Source organism: Diplodia corticola, assembly GCF_001883845.1.
Source record: "Diplodia corticola strain CBS 112549 chromosome Unknown scaffold28, whole genome shotgun sequence".
Taxonomy (NCBI): domain Eukaryota; kingdom Fungi; phylum Ascomycota; class Dothideomycetes; order Botryosphaeriales; family Botryosphaeriaceae; genus Diplodia; species Diplodia corticola.
Window position 1 is genome coordinate 122,259 of NW_017971507.1, and position 27,293 is coordinate 149,551.

At 55.6% G+C, this 27,293-nt stretch overlaps 10 protein-coding genes across 10 annotated transcripts; 4 read left to right on the top strand and 6 right to left on the bottom strand.

Annotated features, from left to right (window-relative positions):
* Window positions 1-58: 58 nt before the first annotated feature.
* Window positions 59-846, top strand: BKCO1_2800036 (nad-dependent epimerase dehydratase; the record flags this gene model as incomplete). The annotated part of the gene is made up of 3 exons (XM_020273684.1): window positions 59-128; window positions 188-259; window positions 323-846. 3 exons carry the CDS (start codon window positions 59-61, stop codon window positions 844-846), a joined length of 666 nt encoding a protein of 221 aa, XP_020129937.1.
* A 146-nt stretch (window positions 847-992) lies between these two features.
* On the bottom strand, window positions 993-2,952 carry BKCO1_2800037 (zn2cys6 transcription factor; the record flags this gene model as incomplete). The annotated part of the gene is made up of 3 exons (XM_020273685.1): window positions 993-1,052; window positions 1,110-1,190; window positions 1,246-2,952. 3 exons carry the CDS (start codon window positions 2,950-2,952, stop codon window positions 993-995), a joined length of 1,848 nt encoding a protein of 615 aa, XP_020129938.1.
* A 1,127-nt stretch (window positions 2,953-4,079) lies between these two features.
* Window positions 4,080-4,453, bottom strand: BKCO1_2800038 (uncharacterized protein; the record flags this gene model as incomplete). The annotated part of the gene is made up of 3 exons (XM_020273686.1): window positions 4,080-4,166; window positions 4,224-4,286; window positions 4,346-4,453. The coding sequence occupies 3 exons, from the start codon at window positions 4,451-4,453 to the stop codon at window positions 4,080-4,082; spliced, it is 258 nt and encodes an 85-aa protein (XP_020129939.1).
* A 1,413-nt stretch (window positions 4,454-5,866) lies between these two features.
* Window positions 5,867-7,730, bottom strand: BKCO1_2800039 (major facilitator superfamily transporter; the record flags this gene model as incomplete). Its single annotated transcript, XM_020273687.1, has 8 exons — window positions 5,867-5,966; window positions 6,027-6,117; window positions 6,176-6,291; window positions 6,344-6,491; window positions 6,541-6,603; window positions 6,668-7,188; window positions 7,241-7,303; window positions 7,354-7,730. 8 exons carry the CDS (start codon window positions 7,728-7,730, stop codon window positions 5,867-5,869), a joined length of 1,479 nt encoding a protein of 492 aa, XP_020129940.1.
* A 1,120-nt stretch (window positions 7,731-8,850) lies between these two features.
* On the bottom strand, window positions 8,851-11,636 carry BKCO1_2800040 (gpi transamidase component pig-u; the record flags this gene model as incomplete). Its single annotated transcript, XM_020273689.1, has 8 exons — window positions 8,851-9,345; window positions 9,584-9,824; window positions 9,899-10,077; window positions 10,180-10,403; window positions 10,455-11,080; window positions 11,131-11,333; window positions 11,381-11,445; window positions 11,495-11,636. 8 exons carry the CDS (start codon window positions 11,634-11,636, stop codon window positions 8,851-8,853), a joined length of 2,175 nt encoding a protein of 724 aa, XP_020129898.1.
* A 302-nt stretch (window positions 11,637-11,938) lies between these two features.
* BKCO1_2800041 (ribosome biogenesis protein pescadillo) lies at window positions 11,939-14,196 on the top strand (the record flags this gene model as incomplete). Its single annotated transcript, XM_020273690.1, has 2 exons — window positions 11,939-12,124; window positions 12,172-14,196. 2 exons carry the CDS (start codon window positions 11,939-11,941, stop codon window positions 14,194-14,196), a joined length of 2,211 nt encoding a protein of 736 aa, XP_020129992.1.
* Window positions 14,197-14,637: 441 nt separating this feature from the next.
* Window positions 14,638-15,633, bottom strand: BKCO1_2800042 (uncharacterized protein; the record flags this gene model as incomplete). Its single annotated transcript, XM_020273691.1, has 1 exon — window positions 14,638-15,633. The coding sequence occupies one exon, from the start codon at window positions 15,631-15,633 to the stop codon at window positions 14,638-14,640; it is 996 nt and encodes a 331-aa protein (XP_020129995.1).
* An 859-nt stretch (window positions 15,634-16,492) lies between these two features.
* On the top strand, window positions 16,493-18,148 carry BKCO1_2800043 (protein kinase-like; the record flags this gene model as incomplete). The annotated part of the gene is made up of 1 exon (XM_020273692.1): window positions 16,493-18,148. The coding sequence occupies one exon, from the start codon at window positions 16,493-16,495 to the stop codon at window positions 18,146-18,148; it is 1,656 nt and encodes a 551-aa protein (XP_020129994.1).
* Window positions 18,149-19,770: 1,622 nt separating this feature from the next.
* On the top strand, window positions 19,771-24,147 carry BKCO1_2800044 (serine threonine protein kinase; the record flags this gene model as incomplete). The annotated part of the gene is made up of 3 exons (XM_020273693.1): window positions 19,771-20,960; window positions 21,086-21,152; window positions 21,208-24,147. The coding sequence occupies 3 exons, from the start codon at window positions 19,771-19,773 to the stop codon at window positions 24,145-24,147; spliced, it is 4,197 nt and encodes a 1,398-aa protein (XP_020129989.1).
* A 436-nt stretch (window positions 24,148-24,583) lies between these two features.
* BKCO1_2800045 (glycoside hydrolase family 36 protein) lies at window positions 24,584-27,257 on the bottom strand (the record flags this gene model as incomplete). Its single annotated transcript, XM_020273694.1, has 3 exons — window positions 24,584-26,956; window positions 27,005-27,139; window positions 27,189-27,257. The coding sequence occupies 3 exons, from the start codon at window positions 27,255-27,257 to the stop codon at window positions 24,584-24,586; spliced, it is 2,577 nt and encodes an 858-aa protein (XP_020129988.1).
* Window positions 27,258-27,293: the final 36 nt, after the last annotated feature.

The window sequence follows — 27,293 nt, forward strand, 5'->3', positions numbered from 1 at the left end:
CCAAATCCAATACCCCGTCTTCCAGACCTTTCATCCACATCCATATCCCCATCCAACCATGCATCTCTACATCGTCGGAGGAAGCGGCCGCACCGGCCAGATGGTCATCGACAACGCCCTGCAACGAGGTAACCCTCCGCCACCAACTCCCCCACACAAAACAAAACCCAACCAACACACACCACAGGCCACACCGTCACCGCGCTAGTCCGAAACCCCGACGCGCTCCCCGCCCGCGACGGCCTCACCCTCGCCAAAGGTAAGCAAGCAACCAGCGCCCACCGGGCCACCACCCGCCCACCCACTAACCCACCACCCACAGGAACACCCCTCTCCCCCGCCGACATCGCCACCTCGATCCTGCACCCCACCCTCCCCTCCGCCATCATCGTCACCCTCAACGCGCCCCGCGCCAGCGACAGCCCCTTCGCCGCGCCCGCCGCCCCGCCCCGCATGATGGCCGACGCGCACGCCAACCTCGCCTTCGCCATGCGGCAACACTCGATCAGCAAAATCGTCACCATGTCCGCGTTCGGCGTCGCGGACTCGGGGCCGCAGCTGCTGTGCGCGCTGCGCGCGGTGCTGCGCGGGACGAACATGCGGTTCCAGTTTGCGGATCACGACTTGGTGGATGCGGAGATGAAGGCCCGAGAGGGGTTGAAGTACGTGCTGGTGAGGCCGGCGATGCTGGTGGAGGGGGCGGAGGCGCCGGTGCGGGTGTTTGGGGATGAGGGGGTGGGGGCGCCGTGGGTGGGGAGGGTGACGAGGGCGAGTGTGGCGGCGTTTTTGGTGGATGCGTGTGAGGGGGCGGAGTGGGATGGGAGGACACCGGTTATTGCGAATTGAGAGGGTGGAGGAAGAAGCGGGGGGAGGTGTGGGGTGCTATGGGTGGTGTTTTGATGGTTGGTTATTTTATTGGGTTCTACGTGTCTAGGCGTTTTGTTGGATGATATGGAAGAAGTTAATGTTGCGACGCTGAAGAAAAAACACTTTCAAAGCCAAGCCTCGTCAAGTTCCAGCAGCCAGTCCGATGATGGCCAGTCGACAACGGCCTGTGCATGGATGAGCATCAACTTGTCCGGTAAACGGCCGTGTGGTGTTAAACTTACCTCTGTGTCAAATGCACTCTCCAAACTCATGATTTCGTCAAGGCTCACGTCAGCTGTTCCCGAGCCCGACTGCTCAGCAGGCTGAGTATACAGCATGTAAGTACAAACGCTTGATGATTGAAACTACGCCACGTACCTTTGTTGCGTCAGAGAGTCTCCTGCGCAATGACTCAACCGTCGCCATCAACCCCTCCCGCACGACGTTCTTCTCCGCCCAGCCGTTGCTTCTCGCTCGGGCCAAAGAGGTGGAGATGCTAAGAGCGAGGATCGTCTTCAAAGTCGTATGTTCGAACGCCACGTTACCTACGAATATCTGAAGAGATACTTCGAGAAGTTGGAATAAGCTCGTCGAGTCCCAGGGCGAATCCTCCGTCTCGGCGACGTCTTGGAAGTGATCCAGATGCATGCAAATGAGAGTCAGAGCCTTGTATATACCGTGCATGAACTCGACGAGGAACTGACCGAGTTGGGGCTCTGGTGCGTTCGTCTCCTCGCTCCCGGGTGCAAGAAGCGCCAAACAGGACAAGATTTCGGTGGCGCTATGGACGCATGTGATGTTTGGCGTGTACTCGGGCGCAAGGGAGCGCTCCACAGAGATGACCAAGGTGCTGTGAAGCGACTTGAGGAAGATGACAACGGGTTTGAGACCGGTGTCCATCGGTGCAGTGGATGACTCTACCAGATGCGGCAAGTCCTTCATCGCCTCCTCCACTTCGCCCCATAGCTGTTTGAGTCTGGTCCGAGATGCCTCGTCGAGCGTGTGGCTGACGATGTTGATGATGGCAAGACGCCCGAGCAATGACCGCGCCAGGAAATCCTGGATCACGAAGCAGGAATCTCTCGGCAAGCCCGACAGGTACACGCTGAGGTCCACAGCGTCGGGGCGGATACCCGGCATGCAGTCGGTATCCTCCGGGCATAGCGCCGCTGGCATACCGTAAGACAGTGAGGCCCATAGATCCATTTCCACAACACTCCACCAAAGTCGCCGTCTGACGTCAGCCTGAAGAGGAGAGAATGACTTGAACTGGGCCGGATCACGGTGGAGCCCTAAGATCATAGCAGATCGGACGAGAGCATTCGTCGCCTGCCAATGTTCCTCGATATGTTGACCTCTTGCCTGTTGGGAGAGGATGATCAAGGCTCTTGTCTGCAAGATTGATACTTGGCCACGGGCTCGTCTTGGAAGTGCCTTCAGCCATGCCTCGATGACTGCAAATGGGCTGAGACGAAGCCACGCCTTTGCGGCTGTCCGGTGAGAGTGGTCCGATGATTGCAGGTGGTATGCTGCTAATGCCATTGCTGCATAGATCTGTGGCTCAATACCACTGCTGCTTTGAGGCAGCTTGGCCATGAAGTCAGAGAAGAGTGGCATGAACGTGGGCTTGTGCAAAACCACCAGTCTTTCCTCGTACATGGAAAAATAGGACTGGATCAGAAAATGACAAACGTCCTTCTCCGGTAATTGATCTCGAAGCTGAGCCATCGAATCGAGCGCGCTCGTCGGTGCCGAGGCTGCATCGGCAGCGTGCCTCTTCCACAAGCCCTGAACCTCTTTTACAAGAGTCCAGAGGTCCGGGTCTGCTGATGGCTGCAGCATCGACTTGGCTGTGTTCTGGACCCGATTGAACAGGCCGCTTTGGTATCCGCTCCCATAGTACCGGCATCTATCTCCTTTGACCGTGATGGTTCCAACAGGCTGCTGACCGCTGTTATGAGCCTTACTCAGAGGAGTGTGGTTCACAGGCATCATTGCTTCGAGGGATTTGATCCTCGCTTGAAGGTCTTCAACGGCGGTACTGTTCGCTTTCAAAGCCGGGGTAGTGTGTGGCTGCCATTCCATTCGTTTGTTCTCCAAAACTCGGCCTCCAGTATTCTGACCATCAAGGTTCTCTGGGGTTTGGGACGCCGAATTCTGAGAAGGAAGCCCTTGATCAAAGACGCAGAGCGTCTCGCGCTGTCCTTTGACGCATTGCTGACATGGTTGGGCCCGGTCACACCGGAGTTTTTTTTGGCGGCATTCGCGACAGGAACGAGTGGGTCTGGGCCGCTTCTTGGGTCTGTCCATGGTATATTCAGCGAGAAGCACGGTTGCAGTGTCTGGAAGTCCACGGGCTCGTCACCGGCAACCCCGCATTCCTGCAGAATCCTACTCGGTCGGTAAGCGAGGCTAGCTTATCGGACGCTCCACGTGATGAATCAAGTCTTGGGTCTTTAGTCAGGCTGCTGCTACCTGCGTGAAGATACATGACTGCGCCGCGGAGCATTGATGGAATGTACGTATAAGCGGTTCCAACCTCAAGCAGATATGTCGTAACAAGCGGCATGGGCATTCACTTTCTGGAGCGGCAAAATACGGAAATATCCGAGCTGTGGCGCATATATTGAGACCTATACGGTATAAATCAATTCTAGAAAAATAGTTAAGAGGATGACACCCTTACTGTGGTTGGTAGTCTTGGGCATGGGACTTTATGCACTGGAATCCATCAGATAGTCAGCAGGAACTGCTATAGCGACACTGTGTTTCGCTTGCCTCGGACGTGGACACGGGAAGCTCTACATATAGAAAAGCTCGACCCGGGTATTCAATCACTGATGTAGTCAGTGGAGACGTAGATGGTTTCAAAGTGGAATCTGCATCTGAACATGTACTTCAATTACCCATACGAAAAACTGCTGTAGGTCAAATTCTTCCGTGACGGACCGCATAGGTTGTGGTGCATTTCGCTGTGTCTGAAGAAGTTGATGGTTGCATCCTCTCACGTAGCGGGCTGTAGAACGGTGGAAATTGGTAGCAAAGAATTTCAAATGTTATCACCTTAAAGGTAGCACTGCTGGTACCATAATACTGCGCTACTCGGTTCTGGAAAGGAAATCATCATTTTCAATTCAAGACACCTCTCCCATTTTTTGACCCTCGCAAGGCTCCATCTACCAACCCTCCGAATTGCACCTCTAGACCCTTACTTAGTGTTTGACAGGACACTGAAACTTTCCGAGGTCACCAAAGACCTTGGTGCAAGATGCACCGTCTCCACCACCCGGTCCGATGCACTGAAAACTGTCAGAACATCCAAGTACTGATCCCTCGCTCGATGGCTGGGTACTCACCGAAGTGCCTTGATCGCAGTCGTAGTTGATACCTCCGTAAGAGCAACTGGTGCCATTGCATTTCTATTCCCCGGATGCTTGTTAGCTGAACTCTCTCTCGTTCTAGGATGAACGTTACTGACGCCATATTGGGTGGCTCTTGGTTTCAAGCCGCCTTCCATAGGTGCAGCGGCAACGAAGGAGCTTCCAGCCCCAAGGGCGAGAAAGGTGGCGACGAGGTCGAAACGCATGATGGTTGGTTGTGATGTGGTCGAGACTGAGGTTCGATGAACGTTCTCTCTTGTGATGAGGAATGGATTTGATGGTTCGTGTTCTGGGCGAGAACTCTGCTCTTCTTTATACCCAGCGGTCCGGCCTCATACGATGCTCAGCTCTTCCGACATGATACTCCCTGCAACACTCAGCCTTGGTGGATTTGTTCGACGTGTTGGGTCTACAGCCTCGAGTTAGTGCCTGCTTGTTCTCTAATTCTGGCGAAGATTTTCAGAGGATTGGGGTGATAGCATATACACATTGCTCTATCCCCGCTACGACAACGTCGATGTGGGCTCATCAGCATCTGCTGCCTGGAGCTGGCGCAGAGTTGGCCGAGGCGTACATCAACACTAAGTATTGTGGGGTAGCTGTAACCGCATCGGGCATTTTTGATGTGGTAAGCTCACTCCACTAGCCAGCATCCGAGCACAGTGAGGGCCACCGTAAGTTTGTACAGCCTTGACGTCTTACGCTTCTCACGGTTTGATCCGATTCCGCAGCGATATACGGTGGAGCACGACTTTGTAGGCAGAAGCAACAGTAGCAACGAGCAGCTTCGACTATGGAAAAGGTTCAATGAGATTTACCGCTCTGTCGATCATAATCAATACAAAAGCCAAAGATGTGTGGATGTGTCGTCAGCGGACACCCAATCAAGACAGCTTCATCACGCCACAAGGCTTATTTTTCAACCCGGAATGTGGGCCTCACGCACCGCCATCTAGGAACATAGGCAACATGTTCTGCATAGCGCAAGGGCGAGAAAAGGTGGACCGACCCCACCAGACCCCTGGTCTATTGCTGCGAAGAGAGCTGTGAGACGTACGCCTGGCGATTAGACTTGCGTTCAACTCGAACACGGTATAGACTCCGCACATTACCGCTCTCATCCATTACGCGAATAGCGGTATGAGTGACCATGGATGGGGTGGGACGATGGGGAGGCAGTGGGGAATTGGTGTGCAAGCTGGGGCCATGGTGGGTCGCAAGGCAACGAGGGCACGGCAGAAGGCTCAGTCAGACTTTCCCCATGGAGAAAGTGTTACAACTCACTTTACTACTGTGGAGCGAGATCGACGTTAATTTTGCTTGGCCTGAGCTTCGTTATCCTGCCTCTACCACCGATTGCATCTCGCCAATCCCTACACCGTTTTCAGCCGCAAGCCGGGCGGCGACCACCAAAGGGTTAACCCGATAGCTTGACTCGGAGGTTCGAGGCAGTGGAGATCTACATTGTCGTTCCGACGCTTGCAATCAAGTATGATACAACTTCTTTCGAAGCGAAGGACCGCTCCGAGTATACTAAAGCTCAGGGCATTACCAAGACTTGTGCCGATCATTGGGCCACTGCATAATTGGCGCTGTATCAATACACCCCGACGCAATGGCTACACGCCGGTCTCAACGCTCTTCTTGTCGACAACTTGCACCTGGACCTCCTCTACCGCCTGGCCTTCGATCGTTGCAGCGTATGCTTCGCGTTTTGGCCTTTCGTACACCGCATTAGCACCATTCACATCCAACGGTCATCTCCAGTTTGGAACTTACTTCATGTACCGCACATCGATGAAACGCAACGCAGCAGTCATGACCATAACGAACACCCAGAGCGCAATCGACAACTGCCATCCCTTCCGGTCTATCAAACTCTGTCAGCGCGAACGAGTGTGCATTTGAGAGAGCGGTTTGGGACTCACAATACGGAGCTTCTGATGCTGGCCAGACCAAGACATTACTCCACGAAGAAACTGCGTAGTACGAAGCAACACAGACGCCAACGATCAAGGCACGGCCGCTGGGATCTTGGGGCAGCCTATTTTACTTAGCATGTGAAATATGATGAAGGACAGCGCATTGGCACTTACAAATCGGATAGCCAGGAGAATATGAGGGGCGCTGTGCCCATGCAAGAGAAAGTGAGGAAGTACCCAGCGTAAGCACTCGCAATGGGAGTCGACTCGGGGTGAGAGGTCCAAATGGACAGAGCGATTGAAGGAACGAGACCGATCAGGCCTGTCAGATGTAAGCAGATAGCACATGAGGCCGAGGGTGAATCGCCTACCTTGCGCAATGATCAAAGTCCAGCGTGTTTCCAGGAGATCCGACAGTATGGCCCAAACCCAGACTACAATTCCGTCAGCCACTCGCGCTGCCCCCCCCCAAGTTAATGGCCCGAGAGCTGCACTCACCAAAAACGACGTTGATCGCCGAGCCACCAATCGGAATCGCATTCACCTCCGTCGTCGTCCACCTCGCCGTCCCATCCGGATTCCTCATCGCCTTGAGAAAAAGCCCAAAATACGCATTCCCCGACGTCGTCAGCACAGTCGCAACGTACAGCGCCGCAACGAAATACACGATCCACGAGCCAAACGTGCGCCTCGCCGCAGCCCAAGACAGCTTCTCCGGCTCCTTTCTGCCGTGGCGTGCCAGCCTCCCCATGGCGACGTCGGCGTGGGTTTCGCGGAACCAGAACCTGGCGCGCGGGTTGGGCTTGTTCGGCAGGTCCGGCAGCAGGAAGACGCCCAGGAAGCCCCAGACGACGGTGATGATGGCGTTGATGACGAAGAGCCAGCGCCAGCCGGCGAGGCCGCCGGAGCCGTCCATGGTGCTCATGATGGCGGCTTGCAGCGCGCCCGACATCATGCTGCCGACTGCTTGGCAGGAGTGGTAGAAGCCCATGCGCTTGGCGAGTTCTTTGGGCGTGTACCTGAGCCTCTCGTCAGCAAGGGACCTTTGCTGCGTCTGCCGTCGCGACTTACCAGTAGGTGAGGAGCGTCATGAAGCCCGGCCAGGCGCTGGATTCGAAGAGGCCGAGGAAGACTCTTGTACCCGGTCAGTTGGTTTTTCTGGAATCCATCGAGGGATGACGGACCTGATGATGTAGACCTGATATGGCTTTGTGACCATGGCCATTAGACCGGTCATGACGCCCCAGGCGACCTCCAAACCGCTGAGCCAGAGGCTGGGTCGGACGTATGTCAGGGCGATCTGGCTGGGTATGGCGAACAGGCAGTAGGCCACGTTGAAGCATGTCGTAAAGTAGTTGAGCTCGTCTCCGTAGAGGGAGAGATCTTCTTTCATGCCCGAGACGTAGGCATTGTTTAAATTTATTTGGTCGCAGTACTTGATGATTTGGCTTATTGCGCCAAAGGTGAGAAGGAAGAAGTCCAGCCTTCGCACAAGGTCTTTTTCGGCAGGTGACCGTAGCTCGGCGGCGGCCACGACGGCAGGTCTTGAAAAGAGCTTCATGGTCGTCAATTGGAAGGAGGAATCGCTTTGGCAGGCGGCTGCAAGACGAATCGAGGCATCTGCCTGTTGATATGTTGTTGATCTCGGGTAGAACGTATCAAGCCGAGTTCCGTTGGCCTGCAACCATAGGCGAACTCGAGCTAGACGGGGGTACAGCGATAACGACGAATTATCTAGCAGCATCGCACAGAACTCCAAGGCTACACGAAGAGCCGGCTGTATCTGAAAGTGGGGTAAGTGACCGATAACCCAACGCGGGGATGCCTACCCCAAGAAAGCAATACCTCAGCAAATTAGATAAGACTTATCGCAGCATATGCCCCAACTGGACATTCGGGCGGGCCGCCAAACTTGTATAAAGAACAACCTGCTTTCGTCCACGTTTCTCTGCGAAGAAAACTCTTGGCACGAAAAAGAACTCGCCGCGCGAAAAAAGAAAAGACTGCGGTCGAACACCTTAAGCCATGGTTTTGCGCCTGGCAACGAGTCTGATGATCTGGTCAGTTGACTCCAAGTTTCGGACGCCCATGCGAGTCTTGGACTTTGAAAATTACGTCCAGATATTTGAATCACCACGTAGAAAGAGTATAGCGATCTCGGCGGGGTTTACTGGCAACACTTCCATAGGCTGCTGTGCTCCTGTGATCGGAGTCTCAACGCCAACTGTCTGTGACACGGAACATGGGGTAGGGCGAAACATGTGTGCTCACAGCTATGACCTCAATTCACCACGTCGAGCAATGCTTCCCTTGATTTTATATGAGGCTCTGATCATCAATAGTGACGAAGTGACTCCCGTCGATCAAAGAACCAGCGCAGCAGAACTGTGCCAATCTCCAACTTCCCCATCACTCTCAGCTCCCGAAATTCCTCGCGCCCATCTCTCTCGCCACTCTCCCCCCTCTCCGAGAAGAAGCAAAGGTGAAGAAAAGCGCGAGCGAATCAAGAAGCAGAGAAAAGAGGAAAAAGAAGAAAAGAAAAAGCAAAACCGGAATCCCCTCCACTCAATCCAGCCAACCATCCATCAAGCCAGCCAGCCCATCCGATCGCAAAGCACTTTTTCCACTCAACCCATCCATCAGTCCATCATTCCATCATTCCACCAACCCCATCCCCCAACCTACACCTCCCCACCCAGAGCCGCACCCATCGCACTCTCAAACATGTCCAACTCAGCCAAGACCTCCTCATCGTCCGCATCCTCCGCGCCCTCGTTCTCGACCTTGACCGTGATATTATCGCCCATCTCCTCATCGTCATCGTCCTCCACCACCTCCTTCTTCGCACCACGACGAGCAGCCTTCTTCCCGTCCTTCACCACCGCCCCCTTCGTCTTCTTCGCCACCGCCGCCGCCTTCTTCTTCACCACCTTCTTCGGCGCCGGAGACTCCTCGTCATCGTCATCGTTGTCATCGTCATCGTTGCTGTTGGCGGCAGCGGCGGCGGGGGCCTTGCGCTTGCGAGAGCCGGACGGAGGGGTGGAGGCGGACGCGGCGACGTCACCGGCACCGGCGCCGCCGGCCATCATGAGTTTCTTTTTGATCGGGTTCCAGCAGGCGGAGGCGGAGGCCGGGTTCTTGAAGCCGGCGACGTGGGCGAGCTTGATGAAGTCGACCTGGTGGGGGAGGGGGGGGCTGGTTAGTGTGTGTGTGTGTGGTTTTTGTGGTTTTCGTGGTGGGGGGTGTTTGTTTGGGCGTTTTTTTGTTTTGATTGTTGGTTGTGGAGGAGTAGGGCGGCCCGGCGGGTGAGGTGAGTGAGGTAAGGTAGGTGAGGTGGAGGGAGAGAGGCGAGGTGAGATGGGACGGGTGAGTGAGGTGAGGTGAGGTGAAGTCGAATTGAGAGGGAGAGCTTACCTGCGGCTCCGTCTTGAAGCACTGCCAGACTTTTCCGGCGACTTCGAGGTCGCGCGGCGTGAGCGTGTTGCTCTTAGGGGCGCCCATGGTGGATGTTGTCGGTGGTCGCGTGGGGTTGCGATGATTCGATGGTATTTGAGAGTGAACGGCTGGTGGCTGGTTGGAGAAGTTGTCAGACACGGTCGTGCGAAAGGTGAGGTTGGAGTCCGGCTTGGAGCTGGAGTGGGATAGGATGAAGTGTCTACCGTATGTCGAGGCAGGGAAGGATGTGGGGAGTAAGAGCATAGGTATTCAGCTTGTCAAAGCACCACTTACCCAGAGAAGCGTTGCAGGTCCGCTGAGATTGCAGCCACAGAAAGGTGTTGCAAAGAGCTGGTGTTGAGGTAAAGGTCGAGAGTGCAGCCGGGGAGGGTGGGCCATTTAAGCTTGGCCTCGCCCGTGTCCTGGACCCTGACAACCGCGCACGTGTGCTGAAACAACACCCTCACCTGTGTCTGGCGCACCATGCATTTGCCCGACACAAAAATGAGACTTGGCTCGAGGAATAAAGATATCTTCGCTATTCTACCTGGGCATGCTGCCTAAATCTGGCGGACCTCCTTGCCCCTCATCTCCGGCCGTTCTGCCTCCCACTCATCGCGAAGCACTGCAAACGTAACATCGGCGACAATCAGAGTCAACCCGAGACTCCACACCAGCGTGATGGCATAGAAGAAGTTGGCGTTGCCGGAACCAGCATAGATCCAGAGGTAGTAGAATGCCGGCCCTAAGAAGCTGGCGTACAGCAGCGCTGCGCATGCGAGGAAGACGTAGCGCGTCACTTGATTGCCTGTCAGCGACACGAATCACGGCGAGGGCGGGGACTACTCACGTGGAAAGACATGAATGTAAAGAGGAAGTAGACTCAAAAACAGCCCCGTCTCGGCGATGCTGGGGTATGGCATGAATACGGCGAATATGCCAAGCAGCGCCACCACCACGTATAGCGGTTGGCTGCGGATGCGGAAACTCAGTCCGCCAACGTAGGCCGACATGTGAAGCCAGAAGACGCCCAGGAAAAACTCTCTGAACGAGTCGAACATTTCAATAAAAAAGTACCACCACAGCCCGACGTTCGGCGTGAGGTCTGGTAGCAGAAGGTGAACACCGTAGGTCGAGGGAATAAACTCCCAGCTACCCATGAGCAGACGCGACAAGAACAACAGCGCCCCAACCGTGAAGACGAGATCTGCAGTGTGGAAAAGCGCGAAGACCAGCGGCGTGGGCGCCTTGTCCGGCTTGGCGCGTCGGCTTTCGGCATCGTAGCACAAGAGGAGCAGCGGCGGGAACAGGAGGAGCGGGTACAGCGACAGGTACGACGCGAGCGATATGGCGAGGACGAAGGTAAACGGCCGACCGCGCGTAGCACTCGCCATCGAGGTCAAGAGGAGCAGCGACGTGATGGCCGACGTCGGGCGGCCAAGCATGGTCGCCATGATGAAAGGATTGAACAGGTAGCTGCCCGCGCCGTCAGTATCAGCCTGAGCAGAGGACGCATGTGTACGGACCCGGCGGCAACCGCCAAGCCACCCCAGTGGAGGCCCTTCCGCGGCGACGTGAAGAGGCGCGACGACACATTCTCTCCCGTCTCGGCAATGCGCATCAGGGCATTGGCACTGAGCAAGTCCACGGCAATGTATACCAGATTGGTGGCTAGCGGAAAGACGTAGATGTCAGGCAGCAGCGAGAATAGCGGGAGCAGGAGCGGAGCCTGGGCCATGTCAGCGGAGAGCGCAAGCAGCGGGCGGGCAAGCGGACCTGATGGAAGACGCCGCCGTCGTAGGGGGACACATTGTGCTTGTAAAGAAAGAGACCCTCCTGCACTGCGCAGAGTCAGCACGGCCTTCATCCAGCATGTGGGGCGCAACATACGGCGCTTGAAGCTGGTGACGGGAGTGGAGATCTCGACACGATCGGTGAGCAAGTTGGGGAGCGAGGGGAAGGCGACGAAGAGAAACAGGCGCAGAGCTGCGGCGATGCCGAAGAGCAGGGCCTTTTGCTTGTCGAGAGCCATTGGGGGCCGTGGGGGAGGTGCGGGAGTCATGCCATGGTGGCCGGCGACGGGCGATGACGGGAGGTCCCCGTGGTGTTTTCCGGAGCTGCAGGGAAGGTGCAGGGCGGCCAAGGCGGTGGCAGAAAAAGTTGCGGAGCCGACTCGTCGCATCCAGAAACACCGCCCGCTTCCTTCCCTCTTTCTCTCCCGCCCGCCTTCCGCTCAATTCTCCCCCGGGCTGCTCAATCCTGTAAGTGCTGCTCTCTCGGCTCTCGCCATGCCATCCCCATCACCGTCTACACGTTATCCACCACCATCGCGCCATGGCCCACCAGTTCGAGGACCTCCTCGTCTTCGGTTTAAACCGCAACATCGCCGTCTTCCGCAGTCTCGCAGATGTCTTCTTTCTCACTACTCTCGCTCTCTGCGAGATAGCCATAGCATTCTTCATAGTCGCTCTCGGCGTTGTTGACCCCATGCGCCGTTTCGAAGTCACCTTTTGGCTCCTTGTTTCAATCTTTAATCTCATTTTTCTAATGCGCCGCTGACTGGCTAGAGACGACGCGCAGCCATGACCAAACGCAAGGAAAAGAAGGGCCAGTCTGGCGCGGCCAAGAACTACATCACCCGCACCCAGGCCGTCCGCAAGCTGCAGATTTCGCTGCCCGACTTCCGCCGCCTATGCATCTTCAAGGGCATCTACCCTCGCGAGCCGCGCAACAAGAAGAAGGCGAACAAGAGCGCCTCGCACTCGACCACCTTCTACTACACCCGCGACATCCAATACCTGCTCCATGAACCCCTGCTCGCCAAGTTCCGCGACCACAAGGCTCTGGCCAAGAAGATCAGCCGCGCTCTCGGCCGTGGCGAGGTCCGCGATGCCGCCCGTCTGGAGAAGAACCTGACGCCGCGCATGACCCTGGACCACGTTATCAAGGAGCGCTATCCCACCTTCGTCGACGCCCTCCGCGATCTCGACGACTGCCTGTCCATGCTTTTCCTCTTCGCCAACCTGCCTTCGACCGTCGCCGTTCCCGCCAAGACCATCGCCCTGTGCAAGCGCCTGACGCTCGAGTTTGAACACTACCTCATCATCTCGCATTCGCTCAAAAAGTCTTTCCTCTCCATCAAGGGCATCTACTACCAGGCCACCATCCAGGGCCAGGACATCCTCTGGCTTGTTCCCTACAAGTTCGTCCAGCGCGTCACCAACGACGTCGATTTCCGCATCATGGGCACCTTTGTCGAGTTTTACACCACCCTTCTCGGCTTCGTCAACTTCCGTCTGTACAACTCGGTCGGCCTCTTGTACCCACCCAAGTTTAGCAAGGAGAGCGACGACCAAGGTGGAGAGCTGGGTGCCTTCACCCTGCAGGGCAAGGCCCTTGGAGAGCAGCCCACAATCGCAGCCGCGCCCGTTGCCAACGGTGACGCAAAGACGTCCGAGGCTGCTCAGGCAGCTGCCGACAAGGTCGCAACCCTCGCCGAGCCAGACGCCGAGATGCACGACGCCGACGACGCTGCCGACGCAGAGCTGCCCACCGACGCCATTGACAAGTTCGAAGCAACCGGCGACGACGCCGACGTGCTCCCTCAGCCTCAAGCCAGCAGCACCGAGGCCGCCGCGCTCTTCGAGAAATTCACCGTCTTCCTTTCTCGCGAGACGCCGCGTGAGCCGCTGGAGTTCCTCCTCAAGTCCTTTGGCTGCAAGCGCGTGGGCTGGGACGCCGTGCTCGGCGACGGAGCCTACACCACCAACGAGTCGGATCCGGCCATCACCCACCAGATCGTCGACCGGCCGAACATCCCCGTGCCCACCCTCTCCGAAGCCGAGCTCAACGGCAGCGAGGCCAACGGCGTGCAGAGACTGAAACCCGGCACCCGCGTCCCCGGCCGCACCTACATCCAGCCGCAGTGGGTGTGGGACTGCGTCAACCAAGGCAGGCTCCTGCGACCCGACCTCTACGCCCCCGGCGCAACCCTCCCGCCCCACCTGAGTCCCTGGGTCAAGCCTAAGAAGGGCGAGTACGACCCCACCAAGCCTCTCGAGGAGCAGGAGCGCGAGGGCGAGGCCGAAGAAGCCGACGAGGAGGACGAGTCCGAGGCAGAGGAAGAGGAGGCGGCGGCGCCCAAGAAGAAGGCCGCCAAGGAGAGCAAGCTCCTGGATCTGCCCGACGAGGTCGAAGCCGGCGAGGGCATGGACGTCGCCGGTTCCGAAGACGAGTCTGACGAGGAGGACGAGGACGAAGAGGATCAGGATGAGGAGGACGAGGCCGAGGAGCTCGAATCCGACATCGACGACGAGGAAGCCGCGCGCATCCAGCACCAGCGCGAGCTCGAAGCCGAGGCCAAGGGCAAGCCGTACGCCGCGGACGAGGCGGACAAGAAGAAGGGCGACGCGCGGAAACGCAAGGCCAAGAAGGACAAGGCCGAGGACGAGGAGCTGGAGAGGCAGAAGATGATGATGTCGCGGAGCAAGAGGAAGCTGCTCGAGAAGATGACGTACAGCAACAAGAAGAAGGACGAGCAGGCCGAGAAGCTCCGGTCGAAGAGGAGGAGGCTCGAGAAGAACAAGGCGTGAGATGTGAGTTGTAGATAGGCGGGACGGGGACGGGGACGGGGGGGTTGTGGAGCAAGAAAAGTATCTCAGTCGCTTGGTATGTATGTTGTTTATGTTACGTCGTCGCCGTCACAACGGATAGACTGTGGCAAGTGGGGGTTTTCCAAAACGAATCGTTCGGTAAAGGAGTTATAGGAGATAATCACGGTGGTCAAAAAGAATTCTTTTTCTTGTTTGAGAGAAGGTGCTTTGTCTTGTTTTCTGTGCTCGTGCATGTACGTTCATTCATCCGGTACGCGTTAGATGGCGGGTGAGCTGTCGGGGCGTGGCTCCGCGGATGAGACAGATCGCTCGTCTGTCTTTTTTTTTTTGTTTTTTCTCTTCTTCATTCCCAAGAAGAAACAGCGAGCTACCTACCAGGTACATGACCCCATCCCGATCCACCTCACCGTGCGGTATCACTCACATCCCCCTCAACTCAATCCGCCCATCATCATCGTCATCACCATCATCCCCTTGCCCCCTCCTCCCCCTCCTCCTCCTCCCCACCCCAACCCCAAACCTCTCCCCGTCTTCCCTCCCCCTCCACCACCCCAACCCAAAAACAAAACCATCATCATCCCGCACCATCATCACCATCTCCTCCTCCTTCTCCTCCACCCCCGCCCCCGCCAACAAGCTCCCCATCGCGGCGATACCGCACGGATTCTTCGGCAACAAACGCCTCACATCCCCGCCACTTCGCGCGGTGCCGAGGGACGTGACGGCCACGCACGCCGCGATGGTGCCGAGCAGGGATGCGAGGACGTGCGTCGAGATGGCGGATTGGCGGAGGCGGGGGGCGTTGGGGTTGGTGAGGGTGGCGGGGATGGTGGTGGGTAGGTTAGTAGTGGATAGATTAGTGGTGGTGGGTAGATTAGTGGTGGTGGGGACGCGCAGGGCGTGGTGCGCGGCCTGGGCGGTGATGATGCGGAAGTGGTGGCGGAGGAGGGCGGAGAGGGCGGGGAAGTTGGCGGCGCCGAGGAGGGAGGAGGCGGGGAAGGTGGTGGGGTCTGCGTCTGCGGAGGAGGAGGAGGAGGATGAGGTGCGGGTGTGGGCGATGAGGGCTTGGAAGAAGGTGCTATAGGAGGAGGACGAGGAGGTGTCAGCGGTGGGTTGGAGGAAGAGCTTGGGGATGATGTCGTTTGGGAACGACAGCGGCCGCAGCCAAGTGCCGAGGAAGTTGTTGGTCATGACGGGTCGGGCGGAGCTTTCGTCGGGGGTGATGCGCTTGATGGCGTAGTCGGGCAGGCTGAAGTCGGTGGCGACGGTGATTTCCGAGATGGACGCTTTGCAGACGAAGGTTGTGAAGGACGTCGCGTTCGCGCCGATGATGCCGGCGAGTTCGGGACACTCGGCGGGGAGTTGGGTCTCGTCGACGGATAGAGTATAGACCGATGGTGCCGAATCCTTGGGCATCGTTTTCGATGGCGAGGTCGTTGATTATGAAGCCGGGCACGGATGGATGGTTTGGTTTTCCTGGAACAGGAAGTGTCCATGTTCGTTGCGCCTCGGATGCTTTTTTCCAGCGAGGTTCAGTTTGCGTGCATTGTTATTATTATTGCAGGTCCGGTCTGATGGCAGGGGCGAGCGGGCGGCGATCGGGGTCGATGGGATGTTCGGGTACCCAGAACAACCGGCATGGCTCGCTGCAAGCGCAAGCAGATTGCAAGCGGCTATAGAGACCCGGTATAGGGGTTTCAAGCGTAAGCGCTAATGCTTGCAAGCGGGCTTTAGATGTCTAATAATTATAAGTAGGCCGCTTGCGCTTAACCTGAAGACCCCTCCTGGGTTATAATTGGACCCCCGGACCCCGCTTGCGCTTGTCAATCAGATCAATCGCGTGCCCTAAATAACAACCGGCGACCCGCGCCGCCGACCCCCCGATTTGGCGGGTGGTTGGAGGCCCCAATCGCGCAACCATGGTGTCCAAGGGCGGACGCGGTCTCGAACTCAGCTACAGCCTTATTTTTAGGCAACGCAATCGCAACCTCAGCTACGGCCTTAGCCGACGTAACTCCAGCTTAGCTGTTAACTCGGACTGCACGGATGCATTTACTCGTGGAAGACAATTCATTTCAACTAAGCCCTAAAATCTGTTGCCAGAGTGTTTCCGTGTTCTTGCTTAGCTTGCCAGTAATTCCAAAATATGATAAGGTTTATGACAGAAGAGATTTAAACCCCGTCCATTCCGTCTTCGACAGTTTTGCTCTCACACACGCGATATTTTCTTCTATTTCCAATCGCTTCCATCATATCGTCGCCCATTCGATCAAACATGTCTGGTGTTGACCTAGGTTTTGGCGTGGCCGGTCTCATCATGGCCTTCAAGGGTGCCGTCGACGGGGCACTCTGGATCCAATCTTTCTCCGACGACGCAAAGGAGGGCTGCGGACACCTTGCCCTCAGATACCATATCGAGACTATACGGCTGCGGGTTTGGGGGGACCTCTGCAAGGTCAATCCAGCCAATGTCGAGCAATGCACGCTCCAAGACAGACCAGCCTATATCAAAGAGGCGGTAGTGCGTATCCTTGGCGAGATAGGCAAGCTAAATGAAGAGGCAGGTCGTCTGGTGGAAAAGCACAAAATCGGTATGCCAGAGCTCCGGAGCCGGGACTCAAGCGGCGACCTACAAGCCGGCGTCTCTCTACATCGAATACCGGCAAAGTACCCGGTGAAACCAAAGGCGAGATTCCTCTGGACGTTGAAGAGAAAGGCCGATTTTGAAAAAGTCGTCTCGAAGATTCAAGCACTCAATGTGGATTTGCGAGATTTCACCCTCCATTACGACGAACCACAGCTGCTCACAAAAGCCCTACTGTCGCACGTCATAGTGTCTGTCAACGATCACGAGCTTCTGAAGATCTTGGCTGACCCAGGATACAACTTTGATCGCACCTTGGCAGTGTCTGCTCTAGCGAAATCACTGCAACAGGACCAACTACAGCAACAAGATCATCCACCCAGATCCCTCAGGCGCCCGTCTTTCATCACAGACAAAGACCTGAAGTTTCTTACAAGCTCGTCGACACTTGGGATCCTCACTCAACAGAGTGGTACCATGCTCACCGTATGGATCGAGTGGAATCCCGTCGTCACAGGGAACAGATGGACAGAATACGTCGAGTGGATCCACTCCTTAGGTTACCAACTTGAACGATTAGGCGGCTGCACCCTCCGCTTACCGACCTGTTACGGTGTGTACGACGACTTGGACTACGAGTCCAAGTACGGAACCAAGCGAATCGGCTATGTCTTCGGGCCCCCGCAAGACCACACGCCGCACCCCTACGACGGAGATCTACACACTAAACCCCCAAAGACGCTGCGCACGCTCATCAAAAATCAAGGGCGCATTCCCATACCGCCCCTTGGCGACCGTTTCCAGCTTGCCTTCACTCTAGCGTCGGCCTTCAGCCGCTTCCACGCCGCTGGATGGCTGCACAAGGGCCTCCACAGCGGTAACATTGTATTCCTCGAACGCGATGACGATGGCGGTATCTCAGTGACGGAGCCCTTTATTACTGGCTTCCAGTACTCGCGCCCCCAAGGTGAGATCTCGCAATCGCGAGGTCCGCTCGAAGACAGGAAGCTGCAGCACTACTACCACCCCGACGCGGACATGGGTTTCTCCAAGCAGCGAGACCTGTACGGCCTGGGCGTCGTGCTATACGAGGTTGGATGCTGGGGCCTAGTGGCGAATTCGTTCAAGGACCCGCGAAAAATGCCGACGGACCGCGCGGCGTGGCGAACATACTTGGTGGACAGGGTAGTAAAGGATCTGGGGTGGCGGATGGGGACAGCGTATCAGAAGGTGGTGATGACGCTGCTACAGGATCGCCTCCCGAACGATGATGAAACAGATGACATGTTTTTCGTTCAACAATATCTGGAGAAGGTGATCCGGCCGCTGATTGCATGCAAGGCTTAGGCTGTGCACAAACGGTAGAAGGCTGGAAGGCTATGTAGTGCGGGTGTGGCAGGAACCGTCAGCAGTAGTGCTATATTGGCAATGATCTATAGTCACAACACGAGTTCAGGAAAATCCATTCTTGGCCCCACACTCACCGGTCACACCGTGATACCAAACAGAAGGCATCCCTTCCGCTCTAGGCTATATGCACTTGCTAATCAACAGCGCCATCCTTCAGTAGAGCGATTTAGCAAGACATGAACACGGGGTAATTTAGGGGGATTTTTCAATCGATGACGCAAGAAAGACTGGTTTGTATAGTAAACTAAGGTTGCTGGTTCTATCGCCAAATGTCACGATCGCGTGGCTGTTATGCGGTAGTTAAGGCTATTACGCGGTAGCCGAGTATTTTAGCGGCGGGAGTCTAATGTTTATTATGCTAAGGAGCTTACTAGGTAACACCTTGCCTTAAGCGGCGAACTAATAAGTTGAAAAATGCGTTTTAATTGTTGAAACGCTTGGTTCAACTTGAGCGCCAAGAACCCTAATATGATACCCGATATAGTAATGTATGTGATAACATGTAATTAAAAAGTTAAATAAGGGGGCGTTTTAACTCTTGCTAAATCGCTCTAGTACTAAGAATAGTATTACGTATCCTCCGAAAGCCGCCTCCGGAACCTAACCAAACCCTCCGGCTATTCGAGGCTAAACTTACGATCCCACTTATAGCCTCGTATACCTCAACCGGTGAAAAGCGCCAGTCACCCAAGGCAATAATAATATAGGTGAATCCTTTGGAACAAATATAATGTCATCAGCCGTCTTAATATAACCCTAAAGTACTGATTGTTTGCAGATATATCTTACATAGCAAGCCAATCATACTAGCTAGACGAGAACTCCCGACCCCGTAAAACGGGATGTATAGAATCAACCCGGCGGCTGGGTATTATTGTGTGCATTAAGGAACCGTTACAACTATAGCAGTATGCTGTTTTACGGGAAGATTTAGCGGGCTGCTACATTATTAACCCTAGAATTAATCGCATGCGGTACCTTAAAATGTGTGTCGCACAGGGCGCATTCTTAACCTTGGATGAGAATAATATTGTAGAGTCGACAAGCGTTGAGGAATTTATCTGGCTAGCCCAGAGCTAGATCGACCTAATTACGTCGCATTCTCCCTTGCTTGTTAAGGCGCTAATCGTGGACTGAGGCCGTAGATTTCCGTAGCAGGCTGTATGGGTATCCACGATATTATGCAGCTAGACCAGGGCACCGCCGCTACGGACGCTAGCTTCTAGACCCAACTTACCATGCTATCGACTACCTAGGCTGCCAGGCCCCCCAGCGCTGGTAACGTGAGAAGCTGAAGGCAGCTTGGTACTGGCATGTGTCACGCATGAAAATGCGTCAGCCTGCATGAACGTCATCCAACGGTTCCTACCAGTGCTAAGCGTATGGTATGGTCTTACAGTGACAAGCCGAATGTGCTGAATGAGAGCTGCGTCTCGGCGTTGTATATAACGCGGCCAAAATCAATATTTGGCTGGATCCAATATGTTGATGAGAGGCTCCTGAATTTGCTTTGCTCACATTCAACTACTTCAAGCTCATCCGTCTGTTGCCACCTTACTATGTCATTTTCAGACCCCCAAAGTTCCGATCAGGAAGCCTACCCGCGCTCTGGAAGGTTTGGGTCAGGTTCTGCTTCTTCCGGGACATCGCGCACCATCGGCTTCCTTGAAGGTCTTGGTGGGGATGGCTTCGAGATACTCTTGGCGGAGTCCGCTCTCTATGGCATTCCTTCAGTGAATATAGGTGAGATAGGGCTCACCAAGCGAAAGGATTTCGATCAAGAGGTGTCGGTACTTGGCAGTGGGCTGACTGCCCAAGTCGTTCGACATGTCACAGACGATCAAACCGAGACGGTGCTGGCGCCGAACACGACTGTCGCACTGAAGATTTTTTTCCACCAGCACAAGCCTAACGACGGTTCCAGTAGTAAAACTGCTCGCCATCTGGTCTTCGACACGATCCTGAGAGAAGTAAGAGCCTTCGGCCACCGCTCGCTTTCTAGTCATCCCAATGTCGTGCAACTTCTATTCATCGGATGGCGCATGGACGATCCATTCCCGGTCCTTGCAATGGAGCTCGGACAACATGGCACGTTGGATTACATGATAAAATACCCTAGCGGGGGGCTATCAGGCCAGCAGAAAACGCATGTAACCATCGACATCGCGCTAGGGCTTTACGCCATTCATCAAGCCGGCTTCGCTCATGGTGACCTAAAGCCGGACAATATCCTTATCTTCAGTCACATGGATCCCATCCGTCAAGTCGTGGCCAAGATTACCGATTTTGGAGGCAGCTTCCAAGACTGCGAAGAGGTCGGTGGGGAACCCGTCCATGTTACTCCCCTCTGGTGTGCTCCCGAGATTCTCAACCGAGATCCCGACGTTGATTGGGAAAAGGCAGACGTGTATTCATATGGTCTGATTGTGGGAAGCATTTGGGGTGGGGCTGGTCGCGCGTATGGAGCACTTGAAGGACCGAGCTCCTGCTTTCTGACATCCCTCATACCTCCGTTTGGGCTGAAAGAGAGTGACGTCCGGGTGTACCTATGCAACGTCAAGAGCCAAAAGGTCGTCATAGCCGCACTCGCAGAGAGGCTCACCAAAGTCGGAACGGGCGACATGGGCCAAGCTGAGTTGCTCGGCCTCCTGACTCCACCGCTCCAACCCTACTTTTGGCTAAGGCCTGATACCGAAGGGCTGGTACATAGTCTTTTGCCATTCGCTGAGTGCGTCGGAAGAAGCATCTTGTAAGTTGGATCTAAAACCATCCCCTTTTCCATTTGCGCTATTTATTTTTTCGTCTATTATCCGTCCAAAGGGCGTAGTTAAGAAAGGTATCAAAAATGATTAGGAAAGCTGACTGAATTATAAGGGAAGAGAAAGGCGCAACTATTTCCGGGTTCGATCGTCCCAGCGCCTACGGCGCCTACGCAGATCTGGTAAGTGATAATTGAAAAATACTAATGTAAATTCAGCTTGCTAACACAACGTTAGCCTCCAGAAATTCGAAGCTGGACATCTTCGGCCGCTTTCATTAATATCGTTAACCAACAAAGTATTCTTGGGATCAAAGAGATTGACAGCCGGATTGACTATGTACCAATCACCGACGACATCCCAGGGTATTTTACCGATGAAGTTTCCACGACAGACTTCCTACACTGCTTACATGATGCTTTAATGCGCCTTGTATCAAGAAAGCTCAAAGCACTTCAGGCGGCGGTGAAAGACTTGCGCGGACCGGACGATCTTGCGACCAAAGCTCGGCTTTCCATCCTCATGGGAATAACCTCCCTGTCCTCTCAATCTCTAGACCGTGAGAAGGCTATGGAATGGATACGTGATGCCGCTCTCCACGGGAGTGAGGCGGCAATCTGCTTGGCCAGCTTCATGGTGGAGGGAACCTCTCTCGAGTCACAGTTTCCAATGCGCCTCTTCCTCTCACTCCTCGCACTTTCACACTCGACCCGGGCAATGCAAATTCTTTCCACACGGTGGCCACGGCTCTCTCAACTCATCCGAGAAGTAATTTTGGAGAGGCCTTCGGCTTACAAGGAGGCAGGAGAGAATGGCGACATCAAAAGTACCAATTTTTTCATGTCTCAGTTGGAGCCATACCTCGTTCAGCCGCCCCCCCTCAAGAGACAGCTCACTCTACGTGAGAGCGTTATGTTTGGAAAGGTGGAAGAAGTGGAGAAGATGCTGCATGGCACCGTTATTGCCTCGGACTGGGATGCAGTTCTGTCGGGTCTTCTACATGAACTATCGGCTCTTCCTGATGAACAAGCGGCCTCCCTTGCGAGAACCGCTTACAAAAAGGGCGCAAAGTTGGACCATTTCGCCGCTGTCGAGTCCCCGCTGATCAAAGGGGTGTTGGGTGATGATCTATCACTGCATTCTCCCCTTTCTTCTGCCATCAAACGTGGGAAGCCACTCCTCGCATCTGCGATCTTTTGCATCCATGTCGAATGTGATGTGCCCGTACCAAACATCTCCACGGCCCTTGAACTCAGCTTTGGGTTGTTATACCACGAGATAGGCGGGATGCTTCTCCAGCTCTACAATCAAAACCCTGCCATGTGCCAGCACAGTCCCGAACTGCAGGATGCAACGGAGATCCCCATTTCGAAACTTCTATCAATCGCACAGTCCGGGATCGACCTTTTCGAAGTCGAGAGACGAGCCATGCACGGTGGCGAGTACGACAACGCTTACACGAAGACCCTTCATGTCCTCCTTGCCGAGGGCTTGAATCCGGCAGAAGGATCAATTGGATCAAGCCCACTTGCAGATGCTCTCCGCTTCGACGATATCATTAGTGTCAAGCTCTATATCCAACATCTCCGGGACCGAGGATCCGACATTGTGGCTCACCTAGAAGATCCCGCAAACTTGTGGCAAGAGGGCAAGGAGCACCTCCACTATACGGCCCTGTGTCGCTGTGTCCTATACGGCTCCATCCGTTGTCTCGAATATCTCCTCACCGAATTCCCGCATCTTCCTGCCATGGCCAAAGACGAAGCGATCCATGTGGCCTGCATACGTCAACCGGACACACGCTTTCTGAGCTTGCTGCTGGCAAGCGGTGCCGACGTCATGGAGAAGGACAGCAACGGATTTGCATCGCTTTATTTTGCCCTCTCGCATGTCAGCCTTCCGGCGGCCGACATGATTGCGGAACATTGTTCAGAAGAGCAGCTGAGGACGCTGCTGTGCCGCGACCCAGATTATTATGGGCGTTCGGTATTCTCTGATCTTTTGCATTTCCGCAAGCGCATAAACACCACGCAGGTAGCATTCCAAAGGGTTGAGTTTAACGGAACGCCCGGTCTAGTCCGCAGTTTCGAATGGCTTGCGGCTCATGGGGGCGTGCATTTCGCCCCATACTGCTTTACAGAAATTATCGGCCAACCTAGGCCTTCATCCCGGACCGACCAGATACTGGATTTGAAGATTTTTGAGTTCATGCTCGACCAGTTCCCCTATCGAGTGGATACAGAAGAACGACGGACGGATTTACTCCACCAGGCGTCCCTAAATGGCCATGTGGATATAGTGAAGCTGCTCGTTGAGCAGCGAAAGTTCAATGTAGACGCCATTGTGAACACCGATGGGCCATTGCCAGGGAGTAGTGCGGCACGAGGCCTTACGACGCTGGACCTTGTTTCCTTCAACATGTCCGCGCCTGGACCCGCCCGTGTTAACATTGACGAAGGCTCGTTGTACGACGTGCTGAGCTGGGAGAAGGATATGGAGGAAATCATGAAAATACTCGCAGCCTCCAGCAATTACTCTGAAGACTTCCACATCGAGAAAGTCCACAATTACTTCGCGGAAATCGAACAACATCTCATAAGGTCGGGTGGGCTCGCGGAGTTGGCCGAGCATCTGGATCCGGGCGCGAAGGACATAATCGCCAGTCTAAAGCGGAGACAACAATCAGTGATCAGCTGGCCCGCGCCGATACCGCACCCCAGCAGCAGCAGCAGCAGCAGCGCGCGGCCTGAACAGGAGGGTGCTCGTCCGACCAATTCGAGTGTAACAGCTCGCTGGGATGAGATCGCCAATCCCAAGGTCCGGCGCAAGCGTCTCCAAAAGCGAAAAGCACTTGAGCGAGTCGCACAAGAACAACGGGGCCCAAAGTTCAAAAAAAAACTCAACAGCGTGGCTCGTTCCATGAAAGTGGCATGGCGCCTTCCTCCTCACTGGAAGGTAATCGGCTTTGTCCAAATGGCGGAAGGTCAAGATCTAGAGAGAGCACTGTTTCAAGACTGCACGACTGGATTCATCACGTTCGAGAAGCCGAAGCTCTGGTGCGGAGAGGAAGTGGAGCCGTTCGAGGGTAAAGAGTATCCGGAGGTAGTAGTCAGGAGTCCACCTACGCTCCGGCTGAGACCGTCACAGGAAAAGGGGAAGCAACCCGTGAGAGAGTAGATGGTTGGCATTTTCTAACGTAGGCGCCGAAGCGTTGAGATTCAGCAAGAATAAAGAATATGGAAAATTCAATTTTTGCTACTAATCTATACCATTCAAAGTGCTTGACATGACAACCCTTTTGAGCATAGCCACCATCACCTTCCGCCTCTCAATGTCCAGCCCCAGCCTCCAGATTTGCCATGCAACCTCAAAGTCCCACATTCCCGTCGAAACTTGGAGCTTTCAATCCGAATCGTTGTATTGTTTCCAAACCATGATGACCTAACCGATCCCAAGTCCCAAGGCCCGAGTGGCGCGGTGTGACATCTCAACCCGAGGCATCAACGTACAGCGCAACAACACCTCCCAACCAAAATCGACGACACACACCGTCTCCTACCCACCCAGCAGCAGTGAGCAGCAGCAAGCCCCAGCCGCTCCCATCCGCCCACCCCTACCGCACAAACACCTCCACAGCAACCTCATTGCTCCACCCAGCCTTCTGCCCGCCCTCGTCCCACGCCCTCGCCACATCAATCTCCAACACATCACCCCTGACCGCGACGCAATGCCTCGGCACCGGCTGGCCAAACACCAGCGCCATGAAATCCGCATCGACGTCGTATCGCTCCAAGCCCGCCACCCACAGGCCAAACGTGCCCAGCGCCTTCAAGCTCGTCCAGACGCGCAGCCGGCGCGAGCCCTCGCGCTCGACGTAGGCGTCGTAGTTGACGATGGCGGCGGCGCCCGTCATTTTGCCGACGAGGCCGAGGACGCTGACCTGGACGTCGGCGTGGTGGGGCGTCGAGAGCGTGTGGACGGGGCTGGCGGTCAGGATCTCCCACGCTTGGTCGGGGAGGTCGACGTGGATCTTGTGGGCGCTGCCGCGCTTGGTTGGCGTGTGGGACGTTTGGTTGGTCGAGTGCGTGTGGATGATGTAGTCGCCGTGTTCGGTGCCGGGGAAGTGGTCGAGCGAGAGGAGCTCGGTGAGGCTGCGCTGCGTGGTGTTGAAGACGCCGAGGATGGCGGAGCCGGTGGCGGCGCGGCCGACGTACGTGGTGATCTTGAGGAGGGTCGGGTCGTCGTAGCTGGTGTAGGCGTCGATGGTCTTGCCGATGTTGTGCGGGCGCAGGATGACGGTGGAGCCGCGCGGCGTCTTGGCTGTCATCTGGTGGATGAGTGAGATGTCGTGTTGGCCTGGTACGTCGGTGATGTAGATGGGGCCGCCCGAGACGCAGCGCGCCGCGGCGTGGAACGACGCCCACGGGTGCGACGTCTGGAACATGTCCCAGTCGGGAAGAACGTTGAGATGTTGAGTAAGTAGGGAGTTGTGAGCGTTGCAGAAGATGTGCCATGGGTGCGAGGCTGGCACCTCGGGGAAGAAGTCGTCCGAGTTGCGCACCATCAGTCGTGGTTTGTTTGATGGGAGCTGCGAGTGGAACAGGATCTGAGGCGTCTGCGACATGCAGGAAATCGCCTTGGAGGAGAAGTATCGCAGGATGTTGATGGTCCAAGCATCTTGGTAGGTCCGGATGAGGCGCTTCCGAACATCCGCTTCGTCGAGCTCATCGAGGAAGAATTGAGCGTCAGTCTTGACCGAGTCGATCCCGGATGAGGACAGGAAGGAGTAGAAATCCCGGTATAGTCTGGGCACATCTTCCTCGTCGACCACCAGGAACTTTCCTCCTGACACGCCGTCTTTCTTGACCACTTCGGCGGTCTTGTAGTTCTGAGCAATCTTCCCATCCGGCGAGATGCCCCCCCAGTAGCCAAGGATTGCATGCCAAACGGCGATGTGTGACACATGTTTGTAACGCTGGCGGATTTCAGCAGTGGTATGGGCAAGACCGTTCGGGAAGCCTTCCTTGTTCGCTTCAAACTCCAACCAGCCACGCTTGAACTGGTCTTCTCCATCGTGATCCAGGGACTGCCAGTTGTCGTCGATTATGAGGGTGGTGATGTTGATGTCGTTCTTCTGGAGAGATTCCAGCGCATCAAAGATTGCCTGTTCAGTGAGGTGCTGGCCCAGACCATTCCACGTGCAGTACGTCAGCCCATCGTACCACTCCTGCAACCACTGAGCGTGCATTTCGTTCTTTTCCATAGCTTTGATTTCGGCTTCGATCTCGCCGGCGGCAGCATCCCACTTCATGACGAGTCTTCGGGCGTGGTACATGGCTGCAGCATTGGCGAGCTCAAAAGATTTGCCGACCGCAACAATGACGGTGGAATCCTGCTCCTCGGACGCATCGTTGCGCGCACGAATGACGACGTTGCCGTGGCCGTCGTGCACAAGTTCGGATAAAACGTCGTTTATGCCGCTTATGGCAAGGACGACCAAGTGGGAGCCGTCGTTCCTCAGAAAAGACGCGAGGACAGCCTCTTTGTCTGGATTGAAAACTTCGCGGCCGTGACGGGGGGCCAGCCAAGGACTCCAGAGGCGGACAAGGGCGAACCATTTAGTTTGATGTGTGGGAAGGCCAAGGGTGTGGCGAGCCCATCCAGACTCGGTTCCAACTGCAGCGGCAACCTTTCCGGTTGCAGTCCACAGAAGCGTATCAGACGTTTGACTTGCTTCGTGGTCGATATGCAGATCCGGACTGATGTCGCTGAGGTAGTCAGAGAGGGGAGCTTTGGCGAGCTCATCTGGCTGGTACAAGAGGTGACCATCACAATAGGAGAACTGCTCGTTGGCCCATTTCCAAGGCTCGTCTTGGCCAGCGCGGAAGGTGATGGTGAAAGAGACTGGGCGGTTCGGTCGTCCGAGCAGGTCGGCAGAGAAGCACCTTCGACGACGTGGAGCCGACTCGTGGCGGGCGACGACCATCTGAGGTGGATTCAGCTAAGGTTGAGCGGATGAGCAGCGCACGCATACCAGAGACGGGCCAGGGTCTCCTTCGGTCAAGACAAGCTTCTCCCACTGGGCATTCGCGGCATGATTGTGCCACAGGGCGACTTCCCACGTCTTTTCCGAGGAAGGGTCGGTTTCAATGAGGGCGGTGAAGCGAACCTGGAGGGGCGTGAGGGGTGAAGCATGGACGGTGGGCCAGGAAGCTTACGGAGCTTTGGTCGGCGGGGACCACCGTGGTCTGACCCAGCGGCGGCGAACAGACGAGACTGGCGTACATTTTGCAAGAAGGCAGCAAGCACAGAGAACAGAGCGG